At 41.5% G+C, this 14,886-nt stretch overlaps 1 protein-coding gene across 1 annotated transcript in view; it reads left to right on the top strand.

Moving 5' to 3' along the window:
• Nucleotides 1–14,886, top strand: part of RNF115 (ring finger protein 115) — a 65,074-nt gene that overhangs the window by 47,723 nt on the left and 2,465 nt on the right. Inside the window, exons 5-7 of the mRNA XM_025858460.2 lie at nucleotides 9,390–9,461; nucleotides 10,649–10,721; nucleotides 11,674–11,767. Coding sequence (XP_025714245.1) covers nucleotides 9,390–9,461; nucleotides 10,649–10,721; nucleotides 11,674–11,767 — 239 coding nt within the window. The remainder of the gene's footprint in view (nucleotides 1–9,389; nucleotides 9,462–10,648; nucleotides 10,722–11,673; nucleotides 11,768–14,886) is intronic.

Consider the following 14,886-nt stretch of genomic DNA (forward strand, 5'->3'; position numbering starts at 1 on the left):
CAGCTGTCTCTGAGTCACTTTGTAGGGCAGATTACTACTAAGGTTTGCTTCCTTAAAAATACATTCCCCTGAAGGAGATTCTGAGACCATAGTTCGTCCGTCCGTCCTTCCTTCCTTCCTTCCTTCCTTCCTTCCTTCCTTCCTTCCTTCCCTCCTTCCTTCCTTCCTTCCTTCCCTTTTTCTTTCTTTCTCTCTCTCTCTCTTTCTCTCTCTTTCTTTCTTTCTTTCTTTCTTTTTCTTTCTTGATTTTAATTTATTTATTTGTCAGAGAGAGAGAGATGGAGAGTGAGCACAAGCAGGGGGACCGGCAGGCAGAGGGAGAAGCAGGCTCCCTGCTGAGCAAGGAGCCCAATGTGGGATTCAATCCCAGGACCCTGGGATCATGACCTGAGCCGAAGGCAGACGCTTAACCGACTGAGCCACCCAGGCGTCCATGAGACCATAGTTTTCTGACCACTGATTGCTGCTCACATTTTGAGAATTGAGTTTTTTGGTTATTTAAAAATATTAGGGTTTTTTGTTTTGTTTTGTTTTGTATTAAAAAGGCAACATTACCCAGAAATAGCCACAGTTATACCCTGATGCATAATCTTGTGGAACTTTTTAAATATGATATCTACATCTATATAATTGAAATGAGAATTGTACTGTACCTACTTTATCATCCCCCTTTTTTATCTTAATAGATTATATGTGTCTTTCAGTGTATTTCTGGGCCCCCTCTTGGGGTCTTTTAATTAATTCAACAAACATTTGTATATTACTTTGCCAGGTATTATTCCAGGTATTGACTGTACAGTAGTGAACAAAACAGTCAAAAGTTGATTGCCCTTGTGGAGCTTTATAAGGGGAAAGTCAGACAACCAAAATAAGTTAAATCAATAGGCTGTTAAGCAGTAGTAAATGCTATGGGGAAAAAAAGGCAGAGAAGGGAGATTAGGGAGTATGGGAGAAGTGAAGTTTCAAAAAGTATAGTCAGCTAAGACCTTATTGAGAAGGCATTTGAATAGACGTAAACGAAGTGAGGGAATGAGCTAGGAATGTGCCAAAAAGGAGAGGCCAGTTAGAGCAGAATAAGTGAGGGGGAATAGTAGGAGATGCGGTCACAGAGAAGTTGGCTGGGTGTGGGGATGGGGGAGAGAGTGTTAGATCATGTAGAGCCTGGTAGACTACTGAAAGAGCTTTTATTCTGAGTGCAGTGGAAACCCAGTGGAAAGTTTAGGGCAGAGAAATGACATGGTCTCCCTTCAGTCTCAAAATGATGATTCTAACTGCTATGTTGGAATAGAATGGGGGACTGCAGGGGGTACAGGGGCAAGGGCAGAAGCAGAGAAACCATTTAAGAGGCTGTTGCATTAATCTAAGCTAGAGATGCTAGTAGCTTGGATAAGGGCAATGAAAAATGATTGGATTCTACATATAGTTTGACAGTGGGCATAATATGATTTGCTGACAAACTGGATATGAGGTGTAACACAAAGAAGAGTTGTGGATGAAAAAAAAAAAGAGTTAAGAATGCCCTAAGGTTTTGGTCTGAGCAGCTTGAAAAATGGAGTCACCATCAACTGAAATGGGGAACACTAGGAGGAACAGATATGGGGGAGAAGATTTAAGAGTTCAGTTTGGGACACAATAAGTGTGAGGTGCTTATTACACATTCAGGCGTTGAGGTTGAGTAGGCAGAGGTCTTGGGTGGAGTTAAAATTTGGAAATGTGGCTTGTATATAAGACTGGGTGAAATCGGGGCACCTGGGTGCTTCAGATGGTTAAGCGTCTGCCTTTGGCTCAGGTCATGATCCCAGGGTCCTGGGATCGAGCCCTGCAACGGACTCCCTGCTCAGTGGGGAGCCTGCTTCTCCCTCTCCCTCTGCCATTCCCTCCACTTGTGCTCTCTGGCTCTATCTCTCTGTCAAATAAGTAAATTAAAAAAACAAAACAAAACAGGTGAAATTGCCAAGAGTCAAGAAAGAAAATAGAAGAGCTCAGAGAATTGAGCCCTAGGCCCTGATTGATTAGAAGTTTGGAAGATAAAAGAGGAATAAACAGAGACGACAAAGGACAACCAAGGAACAAAGAGGAAAACCTAGAGAGAGTACAGTTCTGGAAACTGGATGAAGACTCTTAATCTGGTCTTAGCATATGTCTTCCCCTCCAGACTGTGTGGATTGATTTTTCTCTTCTGTGGGTTAAATACACACATCACCCTCCCACCCAACCCTCTTTTATCTACCTATTACTTTAACAAGACAAGATTTTATGTTTTTGGTTTTTGTTTTTTTTTTTTGGGTAAAGATTTTATTTATTTCTGTGACAGAGAGAGACACAGCGAGAGAGGGAACACAAGCAGGGGGAGTGGGAGAGGGAGAGGGAGAAGCAGGCTTCCTGCAGAGCCGGGAGCCCGATGTGGGGCTCGATCCCAGGACCCCGGGATCATGACCTGAGCCGAAGGCAGACGCTTAACCACTGAGCCACCCAGGCGCCCCAAGATTTTATGTTTTTAACAATAAGAAAGTTCATTGTAAGTACTGCATGTATCAGCTGAAGATAATCTCCTCACAATAACTCTTACACGTACTGAGTCCACCCTGAGCAGCCTTTCTTTGTTTCTGCTGCAGAGATGTGGAACCAGCATCTGACTTCCAGGGAGTAAGCAGCCAAAAGAGGGGAATCAGCAGCTCATCAGCCAAGGCAGCCCTGGCAAGGCAACTCCAAGCATTTATATAGGGTCAGCTTTAGAGCCAGGAACTAGGCTCTTTCTCAAAGTTAATTATTGCCATTACTTACTGGTTGGTTCAAGCATGTGGTAATTTGCTCTTCTAGCTAGTAGCAAGCAAGGAGGGTATATTATTTATTGCTGTGTAACACATTACCCTGGAATTTAGCAGCATATAGCAACAGACATTTATTTTCTCACAGTTTCTGAGGGTCAGAAATTTGGGAGCAGCTTAGCTAGGTGGTTCTGGTAAAGGGTTTCATGAGATTATAATCAAAATGTCAGCTGTGGCTGCAGGCATCCAAACACTTAACTGGGGCTGGAGGATCTACTTCCAAGATAAGTCACTCACGTGGCTGTTGGCAGGAGGCCTTAATTCCTTACCATGTGGACCTCTGCATAGGGCTCTTTCAGTGTCCCCATGACTTGATAGCTGGCTTCCCCAGTGTAAAGTGATATGAGAGAGAAAGGAAAAGGAAGGAAAGCATAATGCCTTTTATATCCTGATCTTGGAAGCCAAATACTGTCATTTCGGCCATATTTTATCTGTAGGAAGTGGGTCTCTAGGTCCAGCCCACATTCAAGGGGAGAAGAATTAAACTCCACCTCTTGAAGGGAGGAGTATTAACTTGTAGACATATTTTAAAACTACCGTATTTCACCCTCTGGCCACAAATTACTTACGATTCTCTCATGTGCAAAATATACTCACATCCTCCCAACACCCACCTAAAGCCTTGTCCCTTTATAGCATCAACTTGAAATCCAGGTTGTTAGGTCCTAGTGTGGATGAGGCTCCTTGGTTATAGTTCCGCAAGTACAACTTTTTTTGATGTGAACACCTATAAATTAAAGAAACAAGTTTTCTGCCCCTCACATACCCAACACACAGTGATGGGACAGGCATGTACTAAACAGGTATAGAGATTCCTATTTAAAAAGGGAGAAAATGGGAGGCACAAAGAAGTCATACTGATTCATAGCAGTTCTGATTTTATCTGGATAAATGTTGGAAGTTTCTTGATTAGGACTTAGTTCTTTTGCGCAGGAATGCTGCTCTGGTGGCTCATGTTTCCTCCTTCTAGGCTCTTGGTTTCAGCCTCTGAGTTATCTTTTCCATGAAAAGTAGTCCAGATTTGCAGCTGCATAGTTTTCTTAGTCCGCTTCTCGCCAGTAGAATTTTGAGGGCCCAAGAGGCTTCTTTTCATTTTGTTTTCCCTCTATACCTTTTAGTGTAACCGGGCAGTGTTTCTTTTTATTTTTTTTTTGCCACCCAGGTGCCCCCCGCAGTGTTTCTTTTTAAAATTTAGGGTCTCTTGGGGCGCCTGGGTGGCTCAGTCGTTAAGCGTCTGCCTTCGGCTCAGGTCATGATCCCAGGGTCCTGGGATGATTGGGCTCCTTGCTCCCTGGGAAGCCTGCTTCGCCCTCTACCACTCCCCTTGCTTGTGTTCCCTCTCTCACTGTGTCTCTCTGTCAAAAAATAAATAAAATCTTTAAAAAATAAAATAAAACTTAGGGTCTCCTGTGAATGTTACTGAGATTCCTGCCATAAACAAAAGCCACACCCACAGATCCCTTCCAGAAAATCTCCTTTCTCCCTTGGGCTTCTGCTGGGATTGCTGAGGGACAATTCTTGCAGTGGATAGAATTTTATCCTCCAAAAAGATATGTTCAGGTCCTAACCCCCACTACCTGTGAATATGACTTTATTTGGCATGAGGTCTTTACAGATGTAATCAAGTTAAGGTGAGATCAGATTGGGTTAGAGTGGGCCCAACTGCAGTGGCTGGTATTCTTAGAGAAATTTGGACACAGAAGATACAGGAAAGAAAATCACCTGAAGACCGAGGCAGAGATTAGAGTAATGTGTCTGCAAGCCAAGAAACAGGAAAGATTGCTAGGAACACCATGACCTAGAAGAGGGGCATGGAACAGATTTTCCTTCAGAGCTTCCAGAAGGAACTAACCCTAACAACATCTTGATTTTAGACTCTTGCTTCTAAAACTTCTTAAATTTCTTTCTTTTTAAACCATATAGTTTGTGGGAATTTGTTATGGCAGCCCTTGGGGACTAATAATACCCTTACGCTTCTTGGAAGCCCATTTGTTTAACTGAGTAGTTCTTTAGGCTATATAGATCTTTCTGAGGTCTTAACAAAGAATTTTTATAGCCGCATTCTAGGCTTCCTTGTTAACCATTTTCTTTCGGTAGTGCCATGGATTTGATCTTCCCTTGGAAGCCATTTCTTAATTTTAGTATCATTTACCATCTGGAGAGGCAGGGAATTTTCAGAATTATTTAGTCTTGACTCCCTTTTTATTTAACTATCTTTCCCCATAGGGGTGTCTGGCTGGTTCAGTCGGAAGAGCATGTGACCCTTGACCTCAGGGTGTGAGTTTGAGCCCTGTGTTGGGTGTAGAAATTACTTTTTAAAAAATTAAAAAAATAAACTATTGTTTCCTTTAATTTATCCTTCTCTTCTTGCATTTTAATGTAAGCAGCAAGAAGAAGCTAAGAGATACCTTTAGCATTCTTGTCTGGACATCTTGTTAGCGAGACTGTTACCCTAGTTCATGAGCCACAGCTTCTGCTTTACGTGTTATGACAGGCAACAACTTTTGCTACTACATAACAAGGATCCCTTTTCCCTCCAGTTTCCAAGAAGATTTTTCTCACTTAAGTTCTCAACCGTAAATTCCTCAAAGGCCATCATACTTCTACTATTTCTTCAAGGCTCTTCAAACTTTCAGATACTCTTCTCAGAGTCCTTCCAACTTTTACCTTCTATTGGGTTCTAAATCTTTTCCCACATTTTAGGTTGTTATTGTAACAGAACCCACTTTGAGGTATCAGAATCTGAATTAGTTATCTATTGCTGTGTAACAGGTTATACTAGAGCTTAGTGGCTGAAAATAACAAATGTTATTTATCTCATAAGTTCACTAGGTCAGGAATTTGGGGCAGTTTAGCTAGGTGGTTCTGGCCCAGTGTCTTAGGAGCTTTTAGTCAAGATTCTGGCTAGTATTGAAGTCATCTGAAGGATTAACTGAGAATTACTCATATTCTGGCAAGTTTGTTCTGGCTATTGGGAGGAGGCTTGTCATGTGGGCTTTTACCGGACTGCTTGACATGGCACTTTTCCAAAGAAAGTGATTCAAGAGAGAGCACAGTGCTCTTTATGACCTAAAATTGGAAGTCACAGATTATCCAGCCATATTCCATTTTTAAGAAGTAAGTCACAGTATGGTATTGGCTTAAAACAGACACCTAAATCAATGGAACAGAATAGAGAGCTTAGAGGGCGCCTGGGTGGCTCAGTTGGTTAAGCAACTGCCTTCGGCACAGGTCATGATCCTGGAGTCCCGGGATCGAGTCCCACATCGGGCTCCCCGCTCAGCAGGGAGTCTGCTTCTCCCTCCGACCCTCTTCCCTCTCGTGTTCTCTGTCTCTCATTCTCTCTCTCTCAAATAAATAAATAAAATCTTTAAAAAAAAAAAAAAAAAGAATAGAGAGCTTAGAAATAAACTCAAAGGAGGGGTGCCTGGGTGGCTCAGTCGGTTAAGCGTCTGCCTTCAGCCCAGGTCATGATCCCAGGGTCCTGGGATCGAGCCCCACATCGGGCTCCTTGCTCCGTGGGAAGCCTGCTTCTCCCTTTCCCTCTGCCTGCCACTCGCCCTGCTTGTGTTCCCTCTCTCGCTGTGTCTCTCTGTCAAATAAATAAATAAAAATCTTAAAAAAAAAAAAAAACTCAAAGGAGCCAAGAATATACAATGGGGAAAGGGCAGTTTCTTCAACAAATGATGTTGGGGAAACTGGACCACTATCTTACACCATACATAAAAATTAACTCGAAATGAATTGAATATAAGACCTGAAACCATAAGCCTTTTAGAGGGGAACATAAGCAATAACCTCTTTGACATCTGTCTGGTAATGATTTTTTGGATCTGACTTCAAAAGTAAAGGCAACAATTTGCAACGATGTGGATGGAACTGGAGGGTGTTGTGCTGAGTGAAATAAGTCAATCAGAGAAAGACATTTATCATATGACCTCACTGAAATGAGGAATTCTTAATCTCAGGAAACAAACAGGGTTGCTGGAGTGGTGGGGGGTGGGAGGGGGATTGGGTGGCTGGGTGATAGACATTGGGGAGGGTATGTGCTATGGTGAGCACTGTGAATTGTACAAGACTGTTGAATCACAGATCTGTATTTCTGAAACAAATAATGCAATATATGTTAAGAAAAAAAGAAGAAGATAGCAGGAGGGGAAGAATGAAGGGGAGTAAGTCGGAGGGGGAGATGAACCATGAGAGACGATGGACTCTGAAAAACAAACTGAGGGTTCTAGAGGGGAGGGGGGGGTAGGGGGATGGGTTAGCCTGGTGATGGGTATTAAAGAGGGCACATTCTGCGTGGAGCACTGCGTGTTATGCACAAACAATGAATCATGGAACACTACATCAAAAACTAATGATGTAATGTATGGTGATTAACATAACAATAAAAATTAAAAAAAAAGTAAAGGCAACAAAAGCAAAAATAGACTAACAAACTAAAGAGCTTCTGCACAACAAAGGAAACTGTCAACAGAATGAAAAGGCAACCTATTGAATGGGAGAATTTGCAAATCTGATAAGGGGTTAATAGCCAAAATATATAAAGGACTCATGTAATGCAGTACCAAAAAAAGAAAACCAATCTGGTTAAAAAATGGATCAGAAGATCTGAATAGCAGTTTTTCTGAAGAAGATACACACATGGCCAAAATGTACATGAAACTGTGCAGGGAAATATAAATCAAAACGATAAATGTCACCTCGCACCTGTTAGAATGGCTGTTATCAAAAAGACAAGTAACAAGTGTTGGGGAGGATGTGAAGAAAAGGAAACCCTCGTGAACTGTTGGTGGGAATGTAAATTGGTGCACCCACTATGGAAAACAGTATGGAGGTTCCTCAAGAAATAAAAATAGAACTACCATATGACCCAGCAATTCCACTTCTGGGTATTTATCTAAAGATAAAAACCTTAATTCAAAAAGATATCTACAACCCTGTGTTCCTTACAGTATTACTTATAATAGCCAAGACATGAAGACAACCTAAGTGTCCACTGATGGATAATGGATAAAGACAATGTGATTTGTAGATTTGTATAAATATACACCAAACACACACACACTGGAATATTACTTGGCAAAAAAAAAAAAAAAAACAAAAAACTTGCCATTTGCAACAACATGGATGGACCTTAAGGACATTGTGACAGAGAAAGATAAGTATCATATGATCTCACTTATATGTGGAATTTTAATTTAAAGAAAAAAGCTTATTGATAAAGAGAATAGATTGGTGGTTGCCAGAGGTAGTGGGTAGGGTGTGAGCAAAATAGAAGGGGTTCCAAAGGTACAAACTTCTAGTTATAAGTAGTGGGGATGTAATGTACAGCATGGTGACTGTATCATCAGGAGAATGGAAATCAAAACTGTAAAGATATTATAGTTCATTACAGTTAATTATAGGTAACTACAGTATTATAGTTAATAATATATTACATATTTGCAAGTTGCTAAGAAAGTAGATCTTAAAAGTTGTAATCACAAGAAAATAATTCTGTAACTATGTATGGTGATGAATGTTAACTAGTCTTATTGTGGTGGTCATTTACAGTATATACGAACAACGAATCATTATGTTGTAACCTGAAACTAATAGAATGTTCATGTGAATTATACCTCAATTAAAAAAAAAAGAATTAAGCCACTAAGCTTACACTCATAGGAGGATCATAAAATAATTTATGGACATTTTTTTGTGGACATATTTTAAAACACATAGTGTAGTTAGCTATTGTTGAACTTGAGGAATAGGGAGAGTCTAATATTGGCTACTGCCGTTATTATATTGATTGGCCTAATAAAGTGGGAACCAGGGGGTTAAAAGTACATATCATGTCAATTATATCTCAGCAAATGTAGGAAAAAAGTGCATATCATTCACAAAACAAGAGATCTAGGAGAAAAATTTCTTCGGTCTTTTTCTTTTGCCCATTATCTCTTTGGGTAACAAAGATCAACTCACTAATATAAAGGACTGGGTAGATGTGCCATCCTAAGTGTTCAGAATGACAAGTGTTAGGTGTGTGTGTGTTTGAATGTGTTTGTGTTATGGGCAATTGGAACACCTTTTGAGGGCTAATATAGCATGTTGATAAATGTTGGTAAAATGGGATTATTCTCAAAAAAATTTTTATAGGGCTCTTTGAATAATATCTTACACAGAAACCCAATGGGTAAAACATATAAAAATGGAACTACTGTTGTTAAAGGATGGGCCCAAATCCCGTTGATTTAGCATCCCTTTCAGCCTCATGCTGCTGCCAGGCATCCAAGGAACATAGTGTGAAAACTACACCATGTAACCAGTCCCTTTTGAGCCTAATTCACAAAAAATCTTTTAATACATAAGATTGTAGAGGTCAGCAAGATAGCCATAATAGCAGAATAGCACTTTACCAGGTAGCCGACTGATTTCTGCCATTATCTACTGTATAATGGTTAGTGAAATCCCATGGTGGTTTGAAGAAGTAGTCAGTGATGGGTCAGCCACAGATACCTGTAGGATACTTTTCATTAGTCTGTTGTCTTACCTAATTGTTTTTTCCTCCAACAGAATAATACAACAGATCTTTACAGGATTCTTTGCAAGTTCTGCAGTTCCTGGATCCTCACATCCTTTTTCCTGGTAAGTAACTAATTGCCCTCTGTCTTACTTTGCTGGAGTTGCAGCATGTTAGGTATCTGTACCACTGCGACAAAGAGCAGGAGCTGCATAGGTGAGTATAAAGATTTGATTCGCAGACTGTTAGATTGCTTTTATTTGCTGAGCCCAAACTTAATCAGAACTTAGTTTTTATTGCTCAGTCTCCTGAGGGCTGTCCTGGTCCCCCAGGGTGTGCAGGCACTGGACGTGTCAGTTTTGGTTCATATTCTGGTTTGAGAGTTGTATTGAGAGGGAAATGAGATGGTCCCCGCCAGGCCTGGTATCTGGACTACAGGTTTCTTTTCTAGATCATACGGGAAGATGTTATTCCTTCAGAATTTCTGAAATTAAAAACATGTTGCTTAACTTCCTTTTCTCAAAGTAAGAAGGTTTGTCAGAAGAAACAAAGACTGTAATTCAGGATCAGAGTGACGCTTAAGTACGGTAGGGGTTAAGATGGAATTTCCTCTCTTCTGGACAATTACATGCCACTTCTCACTCTGCCCCAGAAGGCTCCTTTGCTCAGAGGGACCTCAGTCCTTCCACACAGTTACCCTATTTTCCAGCCTCTCGTTTCTTTTTAACATGTTCTAGCCAAAGAGTCTGGACATCTGTCATCCGGGGTAGTGCACCGGCAGCTCCAGAGAGAGGTGCTGCCGAGTCCCTTTTGTAATTGTTCTAAGTTGTGATTCAGAGAGACTGCTGTGGCTGTTTTTCTACTTGAAAGCTCCTCATTGTCGAGGACCATGGGCAGCCTCTTAGAATGAAGGAAGTCTGCTATAGATTTTGGTCAGTCACAAAGGGAAAACGCTCCTTAAAAAGCAGCTCCATCTATGTTTACTGTAAATGGCACAGTTAGCAGACAAACTTTTCTTAGCCAATAGGCAAGGAGTCACTCTTTTTGCTCTGGTGTGTCATGTGGTATTTTAGGTAGCTTCACATTTTATGTTCTATTTGATTAAGTAAAAATTCCTTACTTAAGAGAATAAGAGACTACTTCCAGATAATCTGTTTGACCTTAAAAATATTGAGAAATTCTTTGCCACTTGATTTTAGAGAAGTAGTGACTTTCCAGCTCTGAGAGAGAGCAGGATCTGCCAGTTTTTTCTGTGGTGTAAGGCAGAGCCTGGTCACTCCATCTAATGCTGTCTGTCTCATCTCACGTATAGGAGCGGGATGCTGCACTCCAACCCTGGGGACTATGCCTGGGGTCAAACAGGGCTTGATGCCATTGTAACCCAGGTGAGGAGCTGCCTTTTGAGGGTGTCTGTTCAGTGTGTCTCATGGTTCCACAGGCTTCCTGCTTTCCTTCTGCTACTTTCTGAAATGGCAGTCACTCTGCTTTCCCTAATATTTTGAGCTTGTGGGTTTCCATTTTACTGAAGGGATAAATGGCTTATGGGTTTAGTTTAGCATCCATGTACCTTCTAGGTCCTAGGGACTTTCTAGAAGATGACTTCACCTCCATAGGAAGAAAAGACTTCTCCTGTAACAAGCAGTATTTTGTATTTTTGGCCTCTTGTTCAGTCCTATAAGGATCCTATTAACAGGTGCTTCACAAAAAAGGAGGGTCTCCTCACATGTTGAAGCAGGGATTTCTGCTAGATGGAGCAAAGTAGGGGAAGGAAGCAGAGAAAAAGGTATTCCCATGCCATGTGTAATTGCTTCCACTTATTTATGTTTATTTTAATTTAATTGGTTTTTCATTTCCCTTGTGGATTGCTGAGAATAGAAAGCATGTCATTTATATCCAAATCTTCTCATAGGCAGTAATTTACCTATTTCCTATTTCTTGGCGTACTTTATGCTACTTTCCATATTCCCACCCTTTTTTTCTTCCAGCAGAATGAAATTTTTAGACCAATTAAGTATTACCTTTTGTTCAGTTGTAGTTTTATTCCTGACATCACAACGCTTATGCTGCCTCTGAAGTTGCTTTATGCCTGGAGGTGGACCTTGCAATGATAGGTTTGTCTGTAGACTTATATTCATGTCACTCTGAAATTGTAAAGGAATTATGAGTGTTCTGGCAGCAGGAAAGGGGGAAACCCAAGCCTCTCAGAGCCCTGCAGAAATAAGAGCAACTAACATTTCTAATATATGCACTGTTTGTTCTCAGCTGGAGCAGCTCCCTCCCCAGGGATAGTGGGATATCTGCCACTTCTCCTTCTTTTTCTTTTTCCTTTTTTTGTAGCTTTTAGGACAACTGGAAAACACGGGGCCTCCCCCAGCTGACAAGGAAAAGATCACATCTCTTCCAACAGTGACAGTAACTCAGGAACAAGTTGGTAGGTTCAGTTCTGTACTTAATCTGTCAGCTTCTGATCTCTGTTCAAAATCCCAGCACCTTCCTATACTAAGGATCTTCAGTTAAAGCTATAGCACTCCCCAAATTCCTACCGGGGTGTCATATATGGAACATGCCTACCTTTTCATTAGGGTTAGTCATGTCGATGCAGAAAAAGGAAGAGAGTTTTAGTCAAGCCTAAGGACAGTTGCTGGGGTTGCACTGTCTTTCATGAAGAAGAGAGAGCTCCAAGGAAAAATCATTTGGTGAAGGGTTATATGTTTTTTTGTTTGTTTGTTTTGAGGTAGGCTCCATGTCCAATGTGGGGCTTGAAACTCATGACCCTGAAGTCAAGAGTTGCATACTGTACTGACTGAGCCAGCCAGGTGCCCCTGTTTTTAATATAGTTGCAAATTAGTCTGACAAAGGACAGTCCAGAAAGTTACAGACTTTATCTTATGTTTTTAGTATGTGCAAATCTATATGACTTTAATCTTATGGAAATGAGGGAGGTTTTTTTGTTTTTCTTTTTTTTTTTTTTTAAGATTTTATTTATTTATTTGAGTGAGAGAGAATGAGAGATAGAGAGCACGAGAGGGAAGAGGGTCAGAGGGAGAAGCAGACTCCCTGCTGAGCAGGGAGCCTGATGTGGGACTCGATCCCGGGACTCCAGGATCATGACCTGAGCCGAAGGCAGTCGCTTAACCAACTGAGCCACCCAGGCGCCCCTTTTTTGTTTTTCTTATCTTTATGTTTTGGAATGCTCCTTTTTGGTTATTACTAATTTTTTTTTTAAAGATTTTATTTATTTTTTTGTCAGAGAGAGAGAACAAGCAGGGGGGGCGGCAGGCAGAGCAGGTAGAAGGAGAAGCAGGCTCTCCGCCAAGCAAGGAGCCCGATGTGGGACTTGATCCTGGGATCATGACCCGTGCCGAAGGCAGACGCTTAACCGACTGAGCCACCCGGGCATCCCGGTTATTACTATTTTTTTTAACAAAGTAGATATACAGTGTGTGCTCAGGGCAGAAGTAGAACCCATGCTTTGAGGTTTTGTGGAGTCATTTTGACCTTGGTAAATGTTCAAGTATATAGATTCCCTGGGGCCCAGGAGCAGGGCCTGCAAATATTGAAAGCTGAGAATTTCTTTTATCAGCCAGCAAGTATTTCCTCAACACCCACCATGTCCTTTTTCTAGGTGCTTTGCAGGAAACAAAGAGGTAGAAGATAAGACTTGATTTCTTGACGAGCTTACCAGGGGAAGCAAAACTCAACTAAATGATTAGAAAAGAGTATAAAAAACAGTATTGAGCAGATGATAGAAAAAAAATGGGAGGATGGGAATTTGTTTCATATTTACTGTCAGATACAGTTAGGTACTTGAGACAGATACTATTTTTAAGCACTGAAGGAATTTAGTGACAAGGAGCATTATTTTGAACTAAGAGTTTCTTTCCCCACAAATTCCAGTTTAAGTTGGAGAAGATTTTAAAGACAGGATAGGCCATCTTAGAGAGGTCATTCTGTTCAAGGAAAAGTATGAACCAATGTGAGAATGTCAGCGTGGACATAGTGTCAGAATCAGGTATAAGGAGAGTGAATTTATTAGCCTTGAAATAGAATCTGGTTTGGGGGTAGTGGGAGGCATGACTGGTTAGGAAGGGGCCTTGTCTGTGTAGACCTTGAAACTGGCAGAGTAGTTAGGGCTGGATATTTTATTTTACTTTATTTTATATTTTAAAAGATTTTATTTATTTATTTGACAGAGAGAGCAAGAGAGGGAACATAAGCAGAGGGAGTGGGAGAGGGAGAAGCAGGCTTCCCGCGGAGCAGGGAGCCTGATGCAGGGGCCCGATCCCAGGATCCTAGGACCCTGGGATCAGGACCAGAGTCGAAGGCAGATGCTTAACTACTGAGCCACCCGGGCACCCCAAGGGCTGGATATTTTAGATAGGAGGCAAGTTTCATAGTTCCCCAAGTGGAGGATTGAAAGAATTTAGGTGGTCTTTAGGGAAGATTAGTTTGGAGGTAGTATCTCAGATAGACTGGAAGGCCAAGAAAGCAGAAGCAGGGATTTAAGGGGCTGTTGCAACATCTAGGTGGGGTGCAGGTAATGGTGGCACTGCTGACGGAAGGGTAGACTCAATATCGCTTTGAAGAAAGGCTTTTATCACTGATTGCATAATAGGATAAAGGGAAAAGGGTCAAAGAGGACTCAAGGTTTTGCAGCTTGGGAACTGCAGAGCTGGTGCTGCCATCCATCTATCAGGGGTGGGAGAATTGTGAGCAGGCCCTGGTTTGGGTATGGAAGTGATGTGATATTTTTTAATTTTGAACTTGTTGATTTTGAGGTACCAGCTGGGAATCCCAAGTAAAGATGAGCTGGGAATGGCTATGAGGCTAGTATTAGGGAAAATTAGCTGGTTGCAAAGCTTAGGTAAATTTGGAGGGTTGAAGGCTAGGATCAAGGATACTATCTGGGAGGCTGTTCCAATAGACAGCCTAAATTTTATTTAGAAATAAAAGCTAGAATTGAGGTAAAGGTGTTAGGGAAGAGTGGAGAGGAAGGAGTAAATCTGTTAGGTGGTACTCACTCCAGGTCCTTGACTGCTGTGGGGATGTAGCACGCCCCGGCCACTGGAGAGAGACACTAGCTGGTATCGTTAGCCAGACTTGGGAAACTCTGACTTTGCTGCCTCATACTCCCAATTTAGCTTGTAGACATTGCCTCATAAAGAGTGTTTCTTGTCTTGACTTGGAACCTGAGCTATCCTTGGGCTTTGCAATTCTGCAGCACCACCTCCTGGTACAGCTTTTAATTAACAACCTGTACAGAGGGCTTTAGGACAACCACTCTGAAAGAGGATGCGAAGTGTGGAAAATAGCAGGGTAACAGTGGCTTGAGACACTGACTGGGAGCTGCTAAGATTGCCGAGATGCATCCCTTGGTTGTGGTGGACAGATTGCTTGTGTTTACTAAGTAGAAATTGCCAGAAGGTCCGGGAAGATGTTTTTCCTGTTTTACTTAATAGATAATCTAAGCCCCGGTTTATTTTTTTCCAAGTCTTGACATTGAAAAGTAGACCTTACATAGTTTTTCTGTAGGCCTTACTTAAACCCATT

The sequence above is a fragment of the Callorhinus ursinus genome, unplaced genomic scaffold, assembly GCF_003265705.2.
Source record: "Callorhinus ursinus isolate GAN/ISIS: 27379988/994484 unplaced genomic scaffold, GSC_fseal_2.0 scaffold121, whole genome shotgun sequence".
Taxonomy (NCBI): Eukaryota; Metazoa; Chordata; class Mammalia; order Carnivora; family Otariidae; genus Callorhinus; species Callorhinus ursinus.